At 39.1% G+C, this 23,725-nt stretch overlaps 1 protein-coding gene and 1 non-coding gene across 9 annotated transcripts in view; one reads left to right on the plus strand and one right to left on the minus strand.

Annotated features, from left to right (window-relative positions):
• The window catches only part of Rabgap1l (RAB GTPase activating protein 1 like), an 848,174-nt gene that overhangs the window by 731,565 nt on the left and 92,884 nt on the right, over window positions 1–23,725 (plus strand). Inside the window, exon 2 of one of the 8 annotated variants that reach the window (XM_017796363.2) lies at window positions 2,503–2,732. The exons of 6 other annotated variants lie outside the window; for them this stretch is intronic. In XM_017796363.2, the coding sequence (XP_017651852.1) occupies window positions 2,622–2,732 (111 nt within the window). In that variant the 5' untranslated portion in view covers window positions 2,503–2,621. Of the gene's footprint in view, window positions 1–2,502; window positions 2,733–23,725 lie in introns of those variants that run through there. One more of the 8 variants, XM_029560174.1, reaches the window with a different exon arrangement.
• On the minus strand, window positions 5,624–5,745 carry LOC115068992. Its single transcript, XR_003848349.1, has one exon. It is a non-coding gene; the product is annotated as a small nucleolar RNA ACA64 (small nucleolar RNA).

Here is a 23,725-nt window from a genome sequence, read left to right on the forward strand (position 1 = left end):
AAAGACAAAAAAAACAAAAGCAAAAACAAAGAAAGAAAAGAAAAGAAAATGCCAATAATTCTCTCTGTGACTAGTTAGAATAATGTTATGAAGGAAATAAGAGGTTTAAAAATTATTCAACTAAAAAAAAATTATTCAACTAAGAATTTGTAGAGAAATCTAAAAGAGCTTAACATATTTGAAGATGCCAGCTTCTGTTTATGTAAAATAAAAACTATTTTTACAACCCTTAGTAAAGTTTCTAAAACTGGTTTTGCACTCTTATATTCTGCCGCCTTAAATTTTGATAGATTTAATATGTAGCACCTTTAAGGGACATTTTCTGTTGTTTTCCCCAGTGTGGTTTTTCTTGGGGTCTTAGTGTTCTTAACTTAAAAAAGATCACCTATTGTTACACTGAAAATGCTCTCCCAGGGCACACAGGCAACTGCTCAAATGTGGTTATAATTCCTGTTTGCCCCTGGGCGGTTGCCAGCAGGGAGTAAGGCATTGTGGGAAGTAGTTTGGTTACCTTTCACAACAGGTGTCTTTGTCAGTGCACCTATTCGGAACTCAGTGTGTGGAAGCTCTGAGTCACCTCCAAAAGGAAAGTAGGAAAGCCATTCTTCTTGCGTTTGAACCTTGAAAGCCGAGCTGCAGGATAAGTTTGAAGTTTTCTGGCGCTAATGAATGTATGAAGAGGTTCACAATATCTTTTAAATATACTACTGAAAAGATAAAAAGAACTTAAAAGGTATGAACTGCCTGGATAGTTAATTTATGACTTGACTCCTGATTATCATTTTAAGTTTTACTTGGTTAGTCATCTTTAAGGGAAATGTGCTGGGAAAAAAGTGTTAATGACAACAATGCTCTGAACACAAAGCTGCTTTGTTGGGCAGAATGATATAGAAATGCTTTATTAGCTTCAGTGAGGGTCAAGCATAGCTTGAAGCTATTTTAATCCTGAGAATTAATTGAAATACTGCATTTTTTGTTTAAGTAAGCCTATTAGACTTGGTTATTTCCTAGCAAGGGAAGTGTTCGCCCTTCTGTGTGCAAGTGCTTTTAATCTAGAATGCTTATAGAAGTTGCAAAACTCTCCTAGTCACATTTAAATACACAGGGTACTAGTTGAGTAATCATGCTAATCTATGGAAAATGAATTTATTTTTAAGAAAACCTGGAAAAATAGACACTTGTTCTTATTCTGAGTTTTGTTTACCCATTTTCTGACAAGCAAGCAAATTTAGACAGCATAATCCTGGTATTGGTAATGAAGCCTTATGACTCCAACCAGTAATATTTTTTCCTTTTAATTTTAAATACACATTACTAGATTGATATATAGTACTAATAAAAATATTTCTGACAGTATTGTATTATCAATACACAGGGCAGATATTAGGAATGTTGGATAAGGTACTTTTAGAGGAACTATATCTGTCTTCCCCATTTGAATTGTTAACCACTCTGTGTGGAATTAGCATGCATTATATATCTTGGCAATTAAAGAAACCTTGCAGTGATAATTGTAGGCAGCTTTCAAACTTTTCATCTTGAGACATGAAAGCCAGTTTACCATTGCCAGCTGTCCTTTAAAGACTACTTGTAGAACGAAGGTATGAACAGTTTGTGACTACCTGCTGGTTTGAATAATTAAAAGAAATTTCTAATGTTAAATATAAAAGATGAGAATATTTATCAAGGGAAGAAAACAATTTTGTAAATGAGGCCCTTGTGTTGCTTTGAAAATCACAGAAACTTCACATTTTTTAGTGGGAGAAAGGGAAATTATTTCTAACTTGTATTGCTGTCCCAAATGAATTGTTTCATTTTTATATTTTGGTTCTTCTTCTTCTTCTTTCTCTTCCTCCTCCTCCCTCCTCCCCCATCACCCTCCTCCTCCTCCCTCACCCTCACGCTCCTCACCCTCACCCTCCTCACCCTCACCCTCCTCCTCCTCACCCTCCTCCTCCTCCTCCTCCTCCTCCTTCTTTAACAGAAATATTCAGAGGGAAAAAAGATTTTTTTTTCCCTTCATGCTTCAGGAGATAAATGTTAACTGCATCAAGAATTCTGTGAATTCTGAGAAATAAAAATGGTTGTCACTTTTTATTTTCTACGAATAAGAAAAAAAGCACTAAATGCTTTAAGAAAGTCTACTTTTCTTCTATGAAGAATCTTCATATAAATAACACTGAAATAAGAAGATAAACTATTACAATAGTTTTTAATTACCAAGAACATAGCCTAAATCAAATTTAATTTTAGAGGGAGTTTCATACAGGATATTTCTACTTAGGAAACTTCTTTAGTTCTGTTTTTTGAAGTTTAAAGATTTCCAGAACTTGAATAGCTCCATCAGCTGTGATAAGAATGCAGAAGGTGTTTATAGTATATACTTCCTGAATAGATAAGAGACCTCCTTTGGCTTTCTACATGGGGTGAATTGCTAGACAAGCCTGTGATAGCAGCTGCTTTTTTTTTCTCCTTTTTTCTTTCTGGATTTTTGACACTCAGCCCTCTGAACTCACATGGGCGTGTGCACTGGCACTGAGCTGCCATAGGATCTTTTTCCTTGGATAGTCTGGTCTGGAGCTGGGGCAGTAGCCACTGCTGTGGAGAAGTCAGCTAGCAAGATGATGGAAGAAATCTCCATTATGGTAGCCTATGACGCCCATGTTTTCAGCCAGCTGCATGATGAAGACTTCCTCACTAGTCTGGTGGCCATCAGCAAGCCCAGGTCCATGGTAGGTGGTCCCTTGCACACTACACTGTGGCTCTTCTTCCTCCTTTAACAATAGCTATATTTCATAGTAAGGGAGGTATAGCTTCCTGTGAAGTAATAGAAGTATGGCTATTAACTTCATGTTACAGGCTAAAGCAAGAGCTACAGGTTTTTGGTGGTTTATTTACACACTGTTGTATATCAGCAGTACATTTTAAATGCCAGACTAATGTTCTCATGTGTAGTGAGGTTGAGAAGAGTTTCACAACGCCAAATACCACTTTGCTTTGTTTGTGTCTATGTGTATGACTGTTAGGTGAGACTAGCTACATTTACATATATGCAGTTCAGTCTCTTTGAAGGAAAACATTTCTTTCAGTGGGCCTTAACATCCTTATAAATTAAGCTATCTAGGTCCCCCTGAAGCCCCAGCTGGCCTGAACTCACTATGTAGACCAGGTGGGCCTTGAACTCAGAGATCCACCTGCCTCTGCCTCCCAAGTGCTGGGACTTCAAGCGTGTGCCACCACGCCCGGCTTCAAATAGCTTTTCAATCTTTGTAAACTTTTTTTTTTTTTTTTCTGCTTTCTTATAGTCTTAGTGTATGTGTTCTAGCATAATAGAAAAATATGTTGTTACAAGTGTTTATTGTTCTCTGTAGATTTCATCATTATCCTTGCTAGTGAGTGAAGGCAGTGATCCATACCTCTTAAGACAATTTTCCTTAGTTGGTGTGTCCACTCCTTCATTATATTTAATGGTGCTCATTGCATCAATAGAATGAAGATAATCGCAGTGCTAAACCTTATCAGTATGAAAACCCACTTCACCATTTTAAGGCACAAGAAACTTAAAAGCACAATGCGGCAGGTTTTTTGTTTTGTTTTGTTTTAGTAGTAATAAATTACCATGAAAATTATGAAAAAGATAGAGGGTCAATCCATAGATTGGTTCAAAAAGACTTAAGGATTTTATGAACCAGATGCAATGTTTCAACATTGTTTAAAAAGGTCCTGGTCTGAGTAAACTATAAAAAAAAAAAATCAGTAACATAATCAGGGGGAAATTAGTCTACTAATTAGTTATTTAATGATATTGATGGTTTTGTTTTAATTTTGTACAATACTATGATTATTTTTAAATAGTGGCTTAGAAATATACAGTAAAGAGTTATGAATAAAACTGTCTGAAAAAATTTGAGTGGACCCAGTAGAGGGATTGGTGATGTGGAATTGGAAGCATGTGTCGGTGTTGATGATGGGATCCAGGTGAGACAACACACACACATACATTATGCTCTCCACTTCCATGCTGTTTGCTATATGCAGTTTAAAAACTCAGATGGGGGCTGGAGAGATGGCTCAGTGGTTAAGAGCACTTGCTGCCCTTGCAGAGGACCCAGGTTTGACTCTCAGCACCCACATGGCGACTGACAACCGTTCATAACTTCAGCTCCAGGGATTCTACCCTCTTCTGACCTCTGAGGCATTGCAGGACACGGGTGCACTTAAGCACATGCAGGCAACATACTCATACATATAAAATAAAAATATTAATAACTAAATAAAAACTCAAATAAAAGAAAAAAGAAGCAAAAGAAAACCATCATGTACTTCTGGAAAGTATTTATTAACAAAGACATTCGGTCTGTTACATAGCTTTATTAAAATATACACAGTTTCTATTTTTATAATTATGAACATTTTGTAAAGCTTATTGCTACCCAACCTAACAAGTTAAATGACAATATATAGCCTAAGTAAGTCTATTGAGCTGGGCTTGGTGGCAAACACCTTTAATCCCAGCACTTGGGAGGCAGAGGCAAGCAGATCCCTGTGAGTTCAAAGCCAGCCTGGTCTACATAGCAAATTCCAGGCCAGCTGGGGCTACAGGGAGACCCTGTCTCAAAAAAAGACTCTCCTCCCAAAAAAGTCTATTGTTCTGGATATTTTGAGACCCTGTCTCAAAAAAAGACTCTCCTCCCAAAAAAGTCTATTGTTCTGGATATTTTGAGACCCTGTCTCAAAAAAAGACTCTCCTCCCAAAAAAGTCTATTGTTCTGGATATTTACATTTCATTTAGCTATTAAGTTTATAATATTTCATTCTAAAAACTTACCAAAGAATTCAGAATTTTTCCATTTCTTTGTGATGATTCTGCCAAGATCCCCAAATTATCTGAGCTGACTCCTCAAAAATTCACAGGAGTTTTCCAGGTGAAAAGGGAGAAGAAACAAAAATAGCGATGTGGGCTGTGAATGTAGCTTAGTAATAGGGTGCCTGCTATCATGTTCACCACCCTGGCTTTGATCCCCAGCACCACAAAGACAAGCAAGTTGAAAAGTCCAGCAGAAGTGAAATGGCAGAGTGTAAGTGGAGAGAACAGAGAAGGCTGAAGAGATAAACAGCTACTGAGTCACAGGGAGCATCTCACACTTATAAGAATAGACATTGTGTTCATGTGTTGGGGGGGGTGCAGGAAGAATGAAAAAAAGTGAAAATATGAATGACTGCATAACTAAATTTTGATGTGCTTATCAGGAAACACTCTTCCATTTATAAGTACTTTACATGTATATGTATATTTTTTAATATTTATTTTTATTTATGGTGTGTGTGTGTGCTTACAGAGTATATGTATACCACATGCATGCAGGTGCCCTTACAGGGCAGAAGATGACATTGGATCCCCTGGAGCTGGAGTTACAGATGATTATGAGCCATTATGTGGGTGCTGGGAATGGAACCTGGGTCCGCTGCAAGAGCAGCCTGTGCTCTTAACCATTGAGCCATCTCTCCAGCCTCATTTTATTTGATATAGAATTTTGGTCCCTGATATCAAAAACTGTAGAATATGAAAAAGGCATAGAAGATTGTTTTGTATTCCAATTTTTTTATCTTACTTTTTTCTCATGCCTGTTGGGGATTTGACCCTCCCACACTGGGGCAGTAGGTGTTAACTGAGGCCCCTGGTAGTTCTGGGCACAAAATCTCAGTCCTGGCCACAACCAAAGCCAGGGGTGATTTTCAACAAATGCCAGAATTTATTTTTTATTTATTTATTTGTTTATTTATTTTATTTTATGTGTATAAGTGTTTTGCCTACATGTATGAAGTGCACCACATGCATACATGGCCCAGGGAGGCCAGAAGAGGGCATTGGATCACCTGGGACTGGAATTACAGGTGGTTGTTAGCTGCCATGTAGATGCTGGGAACTGACCCTGGATCACTCTGCAAGAGCAGCAAGTACTCTTAACTACTGAGCCATCTCCCCAGCTTCTCTACAAAATTTTTAAAAATTACATTATTTATTTATTTTTGTGTGGAGTGGAACTTGTAGAGGTCAGAGGACAGTGTCCTAGTTTGTTCTTCATTGCTGTGACAAAATACTCTGACCAGTACCAATTAGGGAAGAAAGGGTTTATTCAGCTTACATCTCCCAGGTCACAGTTCATCAGGGAGCCCAAGGTAGGAACTCAGGGCAGGAACCTGGAGGCAGGAGCTGGAGCACAGCCGATGGAGGAATGCTACTTACTGGCTTGCTCCCCTGGCCCCTGCTCAGCCTGCTTTCTTATGCAACAAAGGCCCACCTGCCCCAGGAGTGGCACCACCCACAGTGGGCTGGGACCCCCCACATCACTCAACAATCAAGAAGATGCCCCATGAACATGGCCACAGGCGAGTCCAATGAAGGCAATTCCCCAATTGAGGCTCCCCAACCCAGGTGTGTGAAGTTGACACCGAAGCTATCCAGCACAGACAGCGTGTAAATTGGCTCTCTCCCTCTACATATGGGTCCCAGGGATCAAACTTAGGTTGTCAGACTTGGTACCTAGTGCCTTTACCCATTGAGTCATATCATCAATTCTATGCCAAATTTAAATTTCACTTTATTTTTATTTTTAATTATGTATGTATGTGTGTGGGGTAGGTATGTACACATTAATGCAGGTGCCTGAGGAAGCCAGAGGTGTCAAATCTCCCAAGAGCTAGAGTTACAGGTGGTTGTTAGCTGCCTGACCTGGTTGTTGGGAACCAATCTTGGGTCCTCTGGAAGAGCAGTACATGCTCTTAATCCTATCTCTCCAGTCCCCTGTACTAAGCTTTTAATTTTCATTATCAGGTGTTAAATGTAAGATAGTCTTTGGGGGATAATAACTGAATTGGGATTATATGGGAAACCTGGAGTAAATTCATTGTAGTATATACATTAGTCACCATTTGCTCTTGGTTCCATATTCCACATTTATTTATTTATTTACTTATTTATTTTGCTTTGTTTGAGATAAACCCTCACAATCATATGAAAGAAGTCATTTTTTTTTAAACTTACAAATTACTGACTCAGTGGACTGACTTTTCTGAAGTAAATTTAGATGCTCAGTACAGGATTAGGTGTTTTTATGTAACTGGGCTTTGTTTCTTAAGAAGAAACATTCTAATTCCTTGAGTGGTAAAGATTTCAGTGATTCTCAGATGTAGATACTGAATATTTTCTTGTTTACAAGTATTCCTGTGACTTTCTAATGTTTTTGATGGAGACCCCTAGGGAAGAAAATCCATTACAAACCATTACACACACAAGACAGAAAATTTATCCTAACAATACTCACTATTGCTATATATAATGTTTTCAGAAGTTTTTGTTTTTCATTTATACTATTTACTTACTTAAAAGCTAGTTATTAGCTACCAAGTTGATTTCAGAAGTTTCTAGATCCACACTTTAAAATATAGTTATATACTCTAGATCTATTACAAATAAAAGAGAATGTGAGACAGATGAGGATAAGGAGACCAAACACAACTTCACATATACTTGATACCATCCACACACAGAATGAGAAAATACTAAGACCAATATTGTACTTAGTAAGAGAAAATAACTGAAAACTTAGAGGTAACTTAAGAACCTTTTTTTTTTTTTTTTTTTTTTTTTTTGAGACAGGGTCTCACTTTGTAGCTCCCTGCTGGCCTGGAACTCACTATGTAGACCAAGCTGGCCTTGTTTTGCTTTCCTCTGCCTCCCAGGTGCTAGGATTAAAGGCATGCACCACTGATGCTTGACTAAGAACTTTTTTTATTACAATATAAATTGGCATGTGGGGAGAAAATCCAGAAGTTAACTGGCTGGCACTTAGAGACAGAATCATTCCACCACTGCCACCTCATATGTATAACAGTTTCTTTTAACCTGCCTTGTGGTGCTTTACTGAAGCACTTGAGGAACTCTGAAGGCTGTCAGACCCTCTGCCTCTGATTAGAGGGGCCAGCACTGCTCTCTTCTACTTCTGCCATTTCCTGTTGTTTTTACTTGCTTTCCAACACCCGTCCCTGCCCCCCCCCCCCTTTTTTTTTAGTGCCATCTTGCTATATTGTCAGGCTGCCCTTGAACTCCTGGGCTCAAGTAAGTGAGCCTCCTGCCTCAGCTCTCAGGAGCTGGAATTACACCGTTGTGTCTAGTTATCTATAACTGACTTGTATAACAAGTGAAGGAGAAAACCAGACCTGGTACACTTATTGTGTTCCTAGAGAGCTATGAATATGTATTTCAATCCAAAATGCATAATCTCATATTTAAACAGTAAATAAGAGCAGATAGATCTCTGTGAGATTGAGGCCAGCCTGGTCCACATAACAAGCTCCAGACAAGGCTACTGGAAGACCTTGTCTTGAAAACAAACCAGTGAAGAAGCCTAATAACTAATGCATGGTTTGACAAGTACAAATATTTCAGGTTAAATGTCCATTTATATTCTGCTGAATTATTTCATCCTTCTATTAAACAGCAGTGAAGGGAATATTGCTTTCAGATGTATATTATTAAGGGACAATACATGTATGCGTTGGTTTAATTTGGGGTTTAATACAATGTACTAGGCACAAGTAAAACATCTATACTTCCAAGACCCCATAGTCTAATAAGAGAAAGGAGCAAAATCAATATTTAGGAGGGTGCTTTTAGCTACTATAGGATAGAACGAGCTGGTAAGTAATTACCACTGTTGAACAATGAAGGAGAAACCTCCAAAGTAGGCCCAGAGCAGTCAGTTTGGTTTTGAAGACTGAGTAGGTATTTATCAGCCAGAAAAGGGGTAGAACCTTTGTGAACAGGGAACAGCTGTGCAAAGTCTGAGAGATTAATAACTGTTTAAGGAACTTTATTGGGGGTTATGAAGATAGAGAAAGGGTCTTACACTATAGCTCAGGCTGACTTGGAACTTACTGTGTTGTCTAGGCTCCCCTCAAACTTGTAACACTCCCTCTGCCTCAACCTCCTGAGTGCTGGGATTACAAGTATAAGCTGCCATACCTGGTTTTATTAATGACCATGAGGCTACATGGTCTTTCGGGTTGGAGAGATAGCTCAGTCAACTGCTTGCTGCACAAGCATGAGGATCCAAGTTCAATCCCCAACAAGCATGTAAAAAGCTAGGAGTGAGCCAGGCATGGTGGAGCATGCCTTTAATCCTCAGTACTCTGGGAAGCAGAGGCAGGTGGGTCTCTGTGAGTTCAAGGCCAGCATGGTCTACCTAGTGAGTTCTAGGCCAGCTGGGGCGAATGGAAGACCCTGTCTCAAAATGACCAAAACAAACAAACAAACAAAAAACTAGGAGTGATAGTTTGTACTTAAAATTCCAGCACCAGCAGGCAGAGACAAGAGGATCCTTTGGGATTGTTGGTCTCTAGTCCAGTCTAATTGGTGAACCCCATGTCCCAGTGAGAAATGTCGCTGGAGTTCTCTGAGGGTGCCTTGCTCCTGGCACTATTAGATAAACCATATAACACATCTTTATCTGAATTTTTCATAGTTTATATCCAAGGTAGGGGAAGTAGAGTAACTTACAAAGGTGAACACCCTGCGCCTGTTCCAACTCTGTAGCTCGGGGCCTGCCATTCCAGATTGCCTCCCTCCACAGCCCACCCACAGTCTCCATTAGCTTTCATCCATGCCTCATGGGCCGGTGGACTTGCCCCAAGTCGGTAAATGCCCCCTTTCGGATCCATGCCTGCAAGACACTGGGGCCATTTTTTACACGCTGCTGTTGCCAAGATGGCGCAGTGCTCCTCCCTCCACAGCTACCGCTCTGCAGCAGGCCCCATCCCTCGGAGGAACAAGTGCCCCTTGGGACACAGAAACCTTTCCTCAAAAACCAAGGTGAAGATGTGAATGACTCCCAAGGAACCTGACTTCTGGCCTCTATGCATACCCACATACAGGAATACTCACAATTTTTTTTGTTACATAGTTCTGAGTTCAAGGTTAAGATCTGCTACTTATCAGGAAATTACAGAATTTCAGTCTCAGTTTCCTCATCAGAGAAATGAGGAACATAATTGTACTACCTCATTGAATTTCTGTGAGGATAGAGTAAGAGCACTTATAAAGAACTCAGCACAGTGAAAGCCCTTGCTAATTATCTCTTTTTCTTGTAAAGGAGGGACTATACTGAATGTTGGAGACCATCTAAAGGAAGGAGTGGGGTGGGTAGATAAGGTGCCATGGGGATATGGAAGAGAGAATAGATATGATAGGAGAAGTGTACAATAGTTGGATTGCCCTGATGAATTACTCTGCTCATATAGGGGCTTACTATGAGATTATCAGTTCTACTAGAGACTTCAAGCTTTCTACTCTGAAGATGGTGTAGATCTGACATTTGAACTCAGGATGGTTGAAACGCAATGTAGAGCCAATAGTTGAGCATATGTATGAACCACTGCTAAGCAGATGGGATCAGTCACAGCAACAGTGATGTGGCAGTAATGGGGAGGCAGGGGCCACGTGGCCCAAGAAAAAAAATACAAAGGGCAATAGAAAGATGTAGGTGAACTTTGTTGACAAGTGTCTGGGAGAGTGACAGCATGAATAAAAGATTATTCTACACATGCTGATTAGTTCTTGCAGTAGATAGATTAGGAAGATAGAATTACTCCACATGAAAAGAGCAACTGGTTGGGATAGGTTGAAATTACCACAAATTTCCCACCTTATAAAACTAGAGAGTATTATGATGTTACAGAGAGTTAGATATCAAGAATACAATGAAGAAAAGACCCATTCTAGCTTTACCATGGCCCACATCTGGAAATTTAATGTCATGCTGTTTATGAAAGAGAATTAATTGATCAGTGGTTAACTGTGACCTTTAACACCATCACTTAACCAGTTCATACAGTGCCATTCTATGTTGGCACTGGATAGATGTTCTTAACTGACAGATACCAAAATAGCACTGGACCAACAAAGGGAGGGAGCTCTTTCTTGGAGGTGCAGTTTCTCTGTTCTATAGATAGGAGATGAGGGTAAGCATTTGTCAGTTTCTTCCCCCTTGTTGGTTTGGCACATGGGTTGCATCAAACATGCCAAGTTAAATTCAAAGCAATTTCATATGCCAGAAATGAGGAAAACAATCAAATCAATGCAGTTACTTACAAATCATCACTGGATAAACATCTCAGATATTGATTAGAATCAGACGCTGTAAAGCCAATTAAGATTCTTCTATATTTAAAACTGTTTATTGAATGCGTTTTGTTCTCATTATCATTTGGCATATTCATATTTTGGTACTTTTTATCAATTTCAAATTAGTTCAGTGAGCCAAATCTTTCCTCATTTGGTTTTATCAGTTTTGATGAGTTAAGGTTCTTATGATTGCAACAATTAAATCCTGTATTATTTTATCTAAACAAGAAAGAACAGTTACTGCATGGACCCTGCGGTGTGTCCTTTAAATGAAATGGCAGGCTTTCAGCTAGGCAGAAAGGCTGGCACTGGTCTCATGCTGGCAGGCATTCTCCCTGACTCTTGCCATCTAATTACCTTCTCCCTCTGCATCTACTTTATCTCTCTGACTGGAGTTCTCTGCTTCCTGTTCCCCTGACAGAATACTGCTGCTATGCAGAGTCTAGATTTACAGTTCTGTCATACGCAGAGAGTTATGTTGCTACCTTTGAATCACAAATCCACATTCCTTTGGAGAGAAGCTGATTCAATAGCTCTAGGTAAATTGCAATGGTGTAAAGCAGAACATTTGAGTGCAGATCCTGTGGTCCAGCTACCTGCATCTATTTGATCCTTCTTTACTGTACTGTGACTTTGGAGTGATTAACCCCTGCTGAACTTCTTTTTTTATCATATGTAAAATACAATCATATTAGCACCTTATACATAATATTGTTGTGAGAAGTAAATAAGGTAATATGTATAAGGCACTTAAAAATACCGAGCATATATTAAAAATATGTATATATTATTATCATAAATTAATTCTTAAAAAGAATTTTCTTTTGCCAGTATTGAGGATCAAAGTCAGGGCCTCATGTATGCTAGGCAAGTGATCTGCCAGTAAGCTACATCTCAACCCTTTTCAAAATCTTGAAATAAAAGATTGACTTCTAGCAAGACTTTATAAATTCAGTATCCTAAAATTATTTAGGATATTTTGCTATTAAATATGAAATTGTTAAACTAGTTTCTTTTTTCTTTGAAATGGCAGAAACCCCTCTGCAGATACTGCCCCTGAAGAAGATACACCAGTGGCTAATGTGCATATAAAAAGATGCTGGGCATTCTTGAATATTAGGGACATGGAAAGAAGCACTACATTGAGATTATATTTCATATCTACTAGGATGGCTATAATAAAGAAGAGACAATACCAACTATACAGAGAAACTGCAGCCCTCTTCTATGGCTATTAGGAACATAAAAGAGTAGACCCACTTTGGAAAACAGTGGCACATGCCTTTAATCCCAGCACTCAGGAGGCAGAAGTAGTTGGATCTTTGTGAGTTCAAGGCCAGCCTGGTCTACATAGCAAGTTCTAGGCTACCTGAGGCTCCAGAGAGACCCTGTCTCAAAAAGACCAAAAAAAAAAAAAAAAAAAAAGTAATCTGCTATATAGCAAGCCTTCTGAAGAATTCAACCTAGAAATCTATCCAAGGAAAATGAAAACATATGCACATAGAAAACACTTTTACATGTTAGTTCCAATAGCTCCAATTTAGATACAATCAAAAGATCCATCGTGATGAATGTTTAAACATGCTGGCATATCCATGCAATGGAATACTCTTCATCAATTATAAAAGAATAAAATACTGATACCTGCTACAACATAGATTAAATTCACAAGCATTAAGCTAAGTAAAAGGGTCCAGTCACAAAAGACTAAATATTGTATTGGATGATTGCTGACACTGGACATGAGATGATTTTTTTGGGGGGGAGGGGGTTAAGACAGGGTTTCCCTATAGCCCCAGCTGGCCAGGAACTTGCTATCTAGACCAGACTGGCCTCAATCTCACAGAGATCCACCTGCCTCTGCCTGGGATTAAAGGTGTGTGCCACCATGCTTGGCAAGCTGATAAGTTTTGGGGTTGGGTAATGAATCTATGTGATGAACTGTTCTGTATAATTTTTTTGTATGCTTAAAATTCTTTATCACAATTTTTTTGAAGTTCTCACTTTTTGTCTATATTCCCAAAATACTAAATCTATTTTAGACTTCACCTGCTACTAAGCATTTTACTGGATACCACTTTCCTTGCTGTTTTCCTTCTCTTCCTCCTTGACCTGACCTGTAACATCCTCACAAGCATGTACACAGGAGCATGAAAGGGTCAGTCCTGTTCTCCCAGGTCACTTTCTTTCTCTCCATGCTGCCTTCTCTCAACTTCCTTCAGAGTTTTTCCCAGAGGGGAAATGGTTACACTCTAAGATGTATCTGCTCACACTTAGCCCTGACAAAGCAAGTTCGTGGTTGTCTATTTACATCTGTTTTGAAGCTCTGTAGTCTTCATTTGTGTTTCTGAAAAACATTCTGCATTCTTTTTTCTACCATAGAAGAATGGGCTGTATTTTAGCTCCCACCCATATAAGCATCCTTCCTTGGGACATCTGAGTCCAGGCTTTTTTTATATGTATAGCTCTTTGGGGAATATCTTATGGCCATATAATTCAGGTGTGCTTGTGTACATATACACACTTCATAGTTCATGTAGTTTTCTATGTGATCCCTCAGTACCCTCCACCATAGCCTTAACAACTGTGGTAGGTGCTTTATATGCAAATTCTTATTTATGTTTCACACCGGCCATAAGAGGTAGTTGTCATCTTTACCTAATGGATAGTAAGATGGAGACTTTGGGAGGTTGAGTAGCTCTCCCCCCAAGATCATTCAGGGAGGAAGTGGCCAAGGCCAGAGGGAAGCCTCGGTTGTTGCACACCTGAGCCATTGTGGACAACCCTAAACTGATCTGCTTTCTTTTGGACCCTGAGTGAGACCTTGTTCTTGACAGGGGTAGTGTGTTGTGGGGGTATAGGGATGGAGGTTGGAAACCAGGAGGAAGCAGGAATGATAGAGTTGCCATCTTTGTTCTCTACTCTACCTTTGACTGACTAGAACTGAAGAAGTGCCTGGAGAGAGTTTCTGCTGGAGTGGACAGCAGAAACTATGAAGTTGGATGTAGAGAAGGTATACAGGAGTTGCTTTCATAACTCTAAAACTGGCTCTCTTTCTGATATAAAGTAAATTAAAATAGGAATGGCAGACTCTAAACAGAGAGAAGACAATATTGACAATTCCTGTTTGCTTGCCTGAGATGATTCTTGTTAGGATGATTTTAGGCCAAAATAATTTCTTAGACATATCTTAGTCAACTTAGATTGCAACAAGAGTACCAGACTGAGTGACTTCCCCACAGATGTAGAGTTTGAAAGCTGAGATCAGGATGCAGCAGGCTGGGACTTTTATTGAGGGTCCTCCTGTTCTCAGATGATTGCCTTCTTGTAGCGTTACATCAGGGCAGAAAGGGTAATCAAGCTTTCTTGCACTTCTACCTGTCAAAGAATGACTCCCATCATGAGGCTCCACTCTCAGGACATAATTGCCTCCCAAATGCCCCATGTTCAAATTCTGTCACATTAGAAATACAATCTCAACATAGGAATGGGGTGGGGGAATATTTGGTTCACAGTACACATCCTTGTGAAATTCCAGAGCAGTAAGGATAAAAAGATAACCTTCAAGGCATGAGTGAGAAGCATGGGGTAACCTTAAAATTGTATCACTTCGAAGTCTTACCCTGTCATAGATGATGGCCTCTTGGAAGTTGCACCATGGAGTCCCTAAACTAGCTTCTGTAACAATAAAACTGTATTCAGGGCTGGAGAGATGGCTCAGTGGTTAAGTTCTTGCAGAGGACCCAGGTTGCGAACACAGGGTGGACACAGGGTGGCGAACAACCATCTGTAACTCCAGTTCACAGGATCTGATACCCCCTTCTGACCTTCACAGGCATCACATGACATAGGTACACTTACATACATTCAAGCAATGCATTCATATGCATAAAATAAAAATAATAAATAAAAAAATTTAAAAACCTATATTCATCTCAGATATTGAGAAGTTGTTTTTATTCACTTTACATAAGGGATAAGGTTGATTTGTAAGTAAATTCTAAGTGTATTTTCATGGAAGATGTTATAGGAACAGTTCGTATGAAAAACGTAATGCACTAATTTTCGTTAATCTACTTAATAAATTTAAGCTTGTTCATAATGAGGGAACACAATGAGTTTTCATTTATATATTTTTATTTTATGCATATAAGTGTTTGGCTTACATGTATTTAGGTGTACCATATGTTATACAGTGTTCACGGAGGCCAGAAGAGAGCATTGGATCCCTTGAACTAGAGTTACAGAAGGTTGTTAGCCACCATGTGGGTACTGAGAACCAAGACCTCTGAAAGAGAAGCCAGTGCTTAACTGCCAAACCATCTCACCAGCCTCCCACTATAGTTGTTTTTTTTAATTTTATTCATTATTTTTATTTTATGTGTATGAGTGTATTGCCTACATGTGTATAAGTGCACCTGTGTAGTGCAGTGCCTGTGGAGGTTAGAAGGAAGTGTCAGATTCACCTGGAACTGGAGTTAGGGATAGTTGTTATCTGCTATGTGGGGGCTGGGAATTAAACCTGGGTCCTCTGCAAGAACAGCCAGTGCTCTTAACCACTGAACCATCTCTACCCCCATCCCCACTGTAGGCTCTTTATTGTTTTGCTTTAGTCACTGACATTTTTATTTGGTTTAATAATCAACCAAACAATTCCACTAATATACATTATGTTCTTGGTACAGGGGACCCAGATATGAAAAGAAAAGCATGATAGCTATTGTGGATCTTATAGTAGAGAAAGGCAAGACTCAAACATGAATTAGTGATACTGTTTACCAGACTTCACACTGAGCAGCATGAAATCAAATTGCAGTGTTAAAAATCAGTGCAGGCCAGACATGGTGTTGCTTTAATCCCAGCACTCAGGGGGAAGAGGCAGGTGAATGTCTACCAAGTTCCAGTCCAGCCTTGTCTCTATAGCAAGTTCTAGGCCAGCCAGGATGACATAGACCCTGTCTCAAAAAGCAAACAAAGCAAAACAAAACAAAGCAAAACAAAACAAAAGTCAATACAAGAACTTTAAGCTGGCTTATAAATAGGATTCTCAGCAAAACAAACAAAAATAACACTGTAGCCCTGCTTATTGTAATGCCCACAATAGAATAGTTAGCAGGCTAAAATGTTGTAGAAACCCTCTTTTATTTTTTAATTCCTTATTGTTTTATTTATGTTTTATGTGTTTGAGTGCTTTATCTACCTGTATATAAGTACATCTGTGCATACAGTACCTGTGGAGACAAGGAGAGGGTGTCAGATCCCCTGGAACTGGAGTTAGAGATGGTTGTTAGCTTCCATGTAAGTGCTGTGAACCAAACTCAGGTCCTCTGCAAGAGTAACTAATGCTCTTAACTACTGTGCCATCTCTCCAGATTCTAATCATTCTCCCCCTCCCCCTCCCACTTCCCCTCCCCTCCTCCTCCCCCTCCTCCTCACTGGCTGCTCTTGCAGGGGACACAGGTTCAGTCCCCAGGATCCGTATGGTGGCTCACAACTGTCTGTAATTCCAGTTCTAGGGGATCTAACACCCTTTTCTGGCCACCACAAGCACCAGGCACACACATGGTATACTTAACATACCTATAGGCAAAGTACTTATTATACACATAATAGAAAACTAAGTTTTTCTGTTTTGGGTTTTGGTTTTGTTATTTTTGGGGGGTTTTTTTGAGACAGGGTCTCCCTGTAGCCCCAGCTGTCCTGGAACTCACTATGTAGACCAGGCTGGCCTTGAACTCACAGAGATCTGCCTGCCTCTGCCTCCCAAGTGCTGGGAGTTTTTAAATTAAGTTCTTTGAGGACTGGAAAGAATTCAGCAGTTAAGAATACTTCCTGCTGTTCCAGAGGACCCCTGTGGTTCCCAGAACTCATATAGGATGGCTTACAGTCTTCTGTAACTCTAGCTCCAGGGGTTCTGGCACCTTCTTCTGCATGCATGCACACACACACTATTTTCTGTAATCACTCTACTATACAATAATGCCACAGAACTTATTTTTCCTAATCATAAAATTGTTCCCATTGATCAGCCTTTCCCCATTTCTCTCCTCCTGCTAGTCTCCCCAGCCTCTGGTACCTACCATTCTACTCTCATTTTCTAAATTTCTTAGATTCTCCATATGAGTGTGATCAAGCAATACTTGGCTTTCTGGACTGGCTTGTTTCATTTTGGCATAATCACCTCCACTTCCATCCATGTTATCACAAATTGCAGGACTTCTTTCCTTTTTAAAAAAAGACTGAATACATATATGTTCCATGTTTACTTTATCCATTCATCAGTTGGTAGACACTTAGATTGTTTCGTATCTTAGTTTTTGTGAAAAGTGCCACAGTAGACACAAAGTGCAGGTGTCTTTGCATAGTTTTTTGACTTCCTTTGGATATGTAATGAGTAGAGGGGTTGCTGAATCACATGGTATATTTTTAATCTTTTGAAGAGCTGTTTTCCATAGCAGCTGTACTAGTCTACATTCCACCAACAGTAGGATCCTCTTTGCTTTACACCTCCCAAATACTTACTACTGTTAGCTTTTTTTTTCTTTTTTGGTCTTTCTGAGACAGGGTCTCCCTGTAGCTCCAGCTGGCCTGGAACTCACTGTGTAGACCAGGCTGGCTTTGAACTCACAGAGATCTGCCTGCCCCCAACTCCCAAGTGCTGGAATTAAAGGCATGCACCACCACACCCAGCTACTGTTAGCGTTTTTTTATAATAACAATTCTCACTGGAATGAGGTTGATATCTCATTGTAGTTTTAATTTGAATTTCTCTGATAATTAATAATGATATTGAGCATATTTTCATATATCTATTGTAGAAACTTTCTTACCTTACATAGTCAAGACTAGTTGTTTGGTCAGTAGAAAAAGTTCATAAGGAGCATAAAGTGGTACATACTAATAAGCATTTATTTTAATTTAAAACAAATACTTCACTATCAGATTTACTGTAGGGCTCTTCATAACCCTTCCTTTCATAGAAATTGTCTTCTCTGTTTTTTTATTTTCAGGTTCCTTAAGAGGGTCAATAATTTGTTGTAGGTTTTGTTTTTCTTTGTTTGTTTGTTGTTCCCCCCACTCCCCAAATAGGGCTTCACAAAGTCCAGGCTGGTCTCAAACTTGTTTTGTAACTGCTAAGACTGACTCTGAACTTCTGATCCTCCTTTTCTACTTTCCAAATACTGGGATTACAGGCATGTGCCACCAATGCCTGGCAAATTAATAAATTCATGAAGCAATATAATGGCAAAAAATACAGGGATTTTAAAAAATAACCTCTTTTATATTTTTTATAGTAGCATTTCTACCATCTAATGTGATAGTACCTTGTGTTTTACCACTTATGTTTGTCAAGTGTGCAAACAATTTAACATAGTTTTTATAGAAAAATAATTCATCTTCTGTTTATGTTCTTACTATGAACATAAACAGATTTGAAACAAATGCAGTTACTTCTTTTTAAGCATAAACTCAATTGTGGGAACAGCCTAGTAGCCTCAAGAGTTCAGCACTTGTAGAATTTTAGATTTCTTTATAGAAGGAATGGAGAACATTAGTCAGGCAATACTATGTAGATCATATTTTGTCTTGAATGTGGCTTTGGGACAGACAACCACAAATCACAGTGGTATATGACAATAAACATGCCTCTTTCCCTTATAGGTGGCTAGGGTTTGGCTGGCTGACTCAGGGCACTGCTAGAAATAGCTGAGTCATACTGGATCTGTTCTCATTCTTATTTGATTATGGCAGAACTAGAAAGATCTCAGATGTATCAGTGGAAACATTTGATATCACTTAAATGCTTGGGCTTGCTTGAATTTGGCCAGTGGTATAGCTTAGAGATCTTGGGTTCCAGCAGAAACCACAGAGGAACACTGCTTACTGGCTTTACCTTTTTTCATTGTAAACCTGCATAAGAGTTATCAATAATAACCATTCCATAGACAGATTATGCTGTTTTGAAATTTCCTCTGCCAAAGAAATTAGTTCATTATATATATTTTATGTGTATGTGTGTATTGCCTGCATGTAGGTAAGTGCATCCTTGTTGTGCAGTGTCCATGGAGGACAGAAGAGACTGTTGGACCTCCTGGAACCAGACTAACAGACAGTTGTTAGCTGACATGTGGGTGCTGGGATTCAAACCCAGGTCTTTTGCAAGAACAGTCACTGTTCTTAACTCCTGAGCCATCTCTCCAACACCTAGTTCATTATTTTTTAATTGAGCCACAGGTAAGTTCTCAGGACATGGACAGAGTTCTCAGGACATGGCCAGATTCTTTGTGGTGTGAAAATATTACATGAATAGCCTGCCTCTAGCCCAGTTGCCAATAGAGACCTTATTCTCCTCTGAAACATCTTGACCATGGTCTTCACTGTCCACATTACTCTCAGCACTACTGTGTTTTAGTTTTCTACTAGAATGGCCTGTTAAGTTCTGCTTACAGCATTCAACCACTTTTCTAGTCCAAAGTTCCAAGGTCCTCTAAAAAACAAAAAAGTCAGGTTTTTCAGTCTCCTGTGAACAACCTCAAGTCTCCTGGTTCCAACTTTTCTATTAGTTGTGATAAAACATCCTGACCAAAAGTGACTTATGAAGTCAAGAGTTAATTTTGGTTTACACTTCCAGAGGGAGAATCCGTAACATGGAGAAGGCATGGCAGCATGTGGTCAGAGCAGGAATCTGAGAGATCACATCTTCTGCTTCAAACATAAATCAGAGAGTAAAGTAGAAGTGAAGCTATAAATTCTCTTATTTTTTAAAAATACAAGAACATAAATCCATTTTTATTTATTTACTTTTCATTAGTTTAAATCCATGAGGAGCACAGCATCATACAGATTCTGTGTCAGTGGCCTTTGTAGGATGATTGTTTAAGAACCATGCCACTGGGAATGGAGAGATGGTTCAGCAGTTAAGATCACTGGTTGCTCTTGCAGAGTACCCAGGTTCAATTCCCAGCACCCACATGGTGGCTAACAACCATCTGTAATTCCAGTTCCAAGGATCTGATGCCACCTTCTGACCTCTGCAGGTATTTCATGACATGAGTCCACCTACCAACATGCAGGCAATACACTTGTACACATAAAATAAAAATAATAAATAAAGGGCTGGGTGTGGTGGCGCACGCCTTTAATCCCAGCACTCAGGAGGCAGAGGCAGGTGGATCTCTGTGAGTTCAAGGCCAGCCTGGTCTACATAGTGAGTTCCAGGACAGCTTGGCCTACAGGGAGACCCTGTCTCAAAAAGACAAACAACAACAATGAAAAAAAAAAGCCTTCCTTGATTTATTAAGAGTAGATGCTTTTGTCTTCAAGGGGACTGGGTTGCCTTTCCCCAGATAACTCCAGTTTTCTTTGATTTGCCACTAGGTGTCACTGTATTGTTTTTGCATTGTATACATAAGCACATCTCTTGCCTAAGTAGAATTTGGTTTCACCTTGGTCTTAAACAACTTCAATTTTTTTAAAAAAATTTTATTTTATGTGTATGAATGCTATGCCTGCATGTGTATAACTGCACCCATGTTATGCAATGCCCAAGGAGAACAGAAGAGGGCGTTAAATCTCTTGGACTTGGAGTTACAAATGGTTGTTAGCTTCCATGTGGGTGCTGGGATTTGAACCCAAGTCTTCTGCAAGAACAGTCAGTGCTCTTAACTGCTGAGCTATCTCTCCAGCCCCAAACACCTTCAATTTAAAAAACTGTATGCTCTCTTTGGGTTCGGAGACCTTGCTTATAGCTCGCAGAAGTGGCCTTGTACCACAGCCTTCCAGACATGTTTATTTGCCTTTTGAAGTCCTGTTCCCAGCAGACCTCCACTGGCTCCAACATGGCAGAAAAAGCTTTAAATTCTCAAGAACCCACCACCCCCCAGTGGCATACTCCCTATCAGCAAAGCTCTACCCCATAAAGGTTCCATGACCGCCCCCAAACAGCGCCACCAACAGTGGACCAAGTGTTTAAATGTGTGAGTGGACAGTTCTTCACCATAGATATTAGGGACAGGGAGGTAATATCTGCTATGTGTATGTTTATAAATAGTACATTTACACACATACATTAGCAAATTGTGTATGTGTGTGTATAAATAAAATTACTGACTCTTCATGTGACCATGGTTAGGTTAGCCATATAAAACTTATTCACACTGTTTTTCAGCAGTACATGGTTTGTATCCATAAAACTTGTATGTCTACATTATCTGTCATCAGGAAATCGTATATACTCACTGAAAAAATGCAGTGAAGTCTAATTGGAAATTCAGACTCACCAAACACACTAGTTTTTCCCTAAGTTTTTCTTTCTGTCTGTTTTCCTTTTTTGAGACAGGCTCTCATTATGTAACCCTGACTGACCTGAAACTTACTATGTAGACCAGACTGACCTCAGATTTACAGAGATTTGCCTACCTCTGCCTCCCCAGTGTTGGGATTAAAGGCATGTGCCACCATACCCAGCCCTGAGATCTTTTTTTTTTTCAATTACTGTCATAACTAGAACTAGTCTCAAATTCGTCAGTACTTTCCACACTAAGTCATTATCTTTTCAACTAGATTTTTATAATGCTATTTTAAAATCCATGTGTAATGTTCTTATGAGAGATTTGTTTTGAATCACATGTTACTTGCATAATATTAGAAATTTTTCTTTTTAGTTCATCCTGTTAGTGGGTAAGTAGTGTTTGTTTTGTTTTGTTGTTTTTTAATTAGAGATAAGTCTCACATAGCCCAGGCTGGCCTTGAACTTACTGTGTAGCTGAGAATGACCTTGAAATTCTGTACCTCCTGCCTCAGCCTCCCCAGTGTTAAGATTATAGGTAGTGTACTGCCAGGCCAGATTTACAAGGTGCTAGTGATTGAACCCAGGCCCTTGTGCATGCTAAGCAAGCATTCTACTAACTGTGCTACATCGTAGCCCCTGTGCTAGGGATCTTTTTGATGCAATAATTTGTAAATTTCTTTTTAGAATGACTTAAAAGAGCTTTTTACAATGACATTCATTATAAGTATTTGTGAAGACATGGCCCAAGTAATAATTAACTAGTGTCTATGCTAAATATCTTGGCCTCCTTTGATTTATGTGATTATTGTCTGTTCTATATCCAAATCCCTCTGGAATATGAATTTCTTTTAAAAATCATTTATATGTATGTGTATGTCTGTGTGTGAGGTGTGTATGTGTAAATGTGCCTCAGAGACCAGTGCCTCAGAGACCAGAAGAGAGTTGGATCCCCTAGAGCTGGGCTCATTCATAATTGTGATCCACGCAACATGGGTGCTGAGAATTGAACTCTGGTCCTCTGGAAGAGCAGCAAGCACTGGCTGCTGAGCCATCTCTCCAGCCCCCACAAATATTTTTATTTTGACATTTTCATACATATACAAATATCATTGTACTTTGCTCATACTTTCCCCTCCTCCCTATACCCCCTTTTCTTTCTCCCCCTAAATAGTCACCCTTTTGTCTGTCATTAAATCTAGATTCTGCATATGAGAGAAAACACGATGTTTGTTTTCCTAGCTTGGCTTATTTCACTTAGCATGATGATATCTAACTCCATACATTTTCCTGTCCTTTTTCTTAAAAGTGTTCAGTGAATTGGCCTTTTCCTTTCCTATCCCTTTCCAAATCAATTAGAATAGAAATCTTGCTAATGAAGTTCCAGGGCACCAATGTTATGATTCCAGCCAGATCCATCTTTATAGCTCAGGGATTCTCAACCATTTTGGAGTCATGGAGTTCTTTGGCAATCTTGTTAAAACTGTGAACCCTTTATTGGGAAAATGTTTTTAAATGCAGAACATTCATAACCAAATGTATGATATAGTAACATGTGCGTGCTTCTTTGTTAAAACCTTAGATGACAAGATATGTCCCTTTTATAATAACCTGCAATTTATGTTATCTGAGGCACAACACTCTTAGATACCTTTACTTCCCTTATAGCTTTGTACCTGGCTAAGGAAAATCTTAATCATGCCTCCGGTTTCTCTGTGTTTCTTTAGCAGATAAAATACTATTTGGGAGACTTGAGAGTTTGTTTTACTAATCTCTTACTAACCCCTAACATTTATGAGCGCAGAGCTAGGTTTAGTTTTATTTACTATTTTTTCCCCTCCGTCTCAGCATTGTGTGTATTGTACATACCATACACACTAATTGAATAATACTGGAAATGAATAAAGCATAATCATTAGTTTAATCATTGGTTTACTGGGTGTTTGTGACAAGTACATTCATCAGTATTTGTACACATAAGAAGTGGAAGTTAATAAATTATTTTAAGACTGGTGAGGATTGAATCCAGTGTCTTGAACATGCTGGGAAAACACTGTACTACTGCACCTGAAGTTATTTAAAATTTTTTTATATTCTTAGGCCCATGTACTAAGTTCTTATGAAACTGACTGTGGAATCACATCAGTACTTAGCTCTTAACTGTTAAAAAACAATGCAGTGGTTATTTCTGTTTTGCCTTTATTTCCTTAGTGGTTCATTTAACCTCCTCTGTGCATAGCACTGTGTTAAGTGTT

The sequence above is a fragment of the Nannospalax galili genome, unplaced genomic scaffold (assembly GCF_000622305.1).
Source record: "Nannospalax galili isolate Female #2095 unplaced genomic scaffold, S.galili_v1.0 scaffold429, whole genome shotgun sequence".
Classification (NCBI taxonomy): domain Eukaryota; kingdom Metazoa; phylum Chordata; class Mammalia; order Rodentia; family Spalacidae; genus Nannospalax; species Nannospalax galili.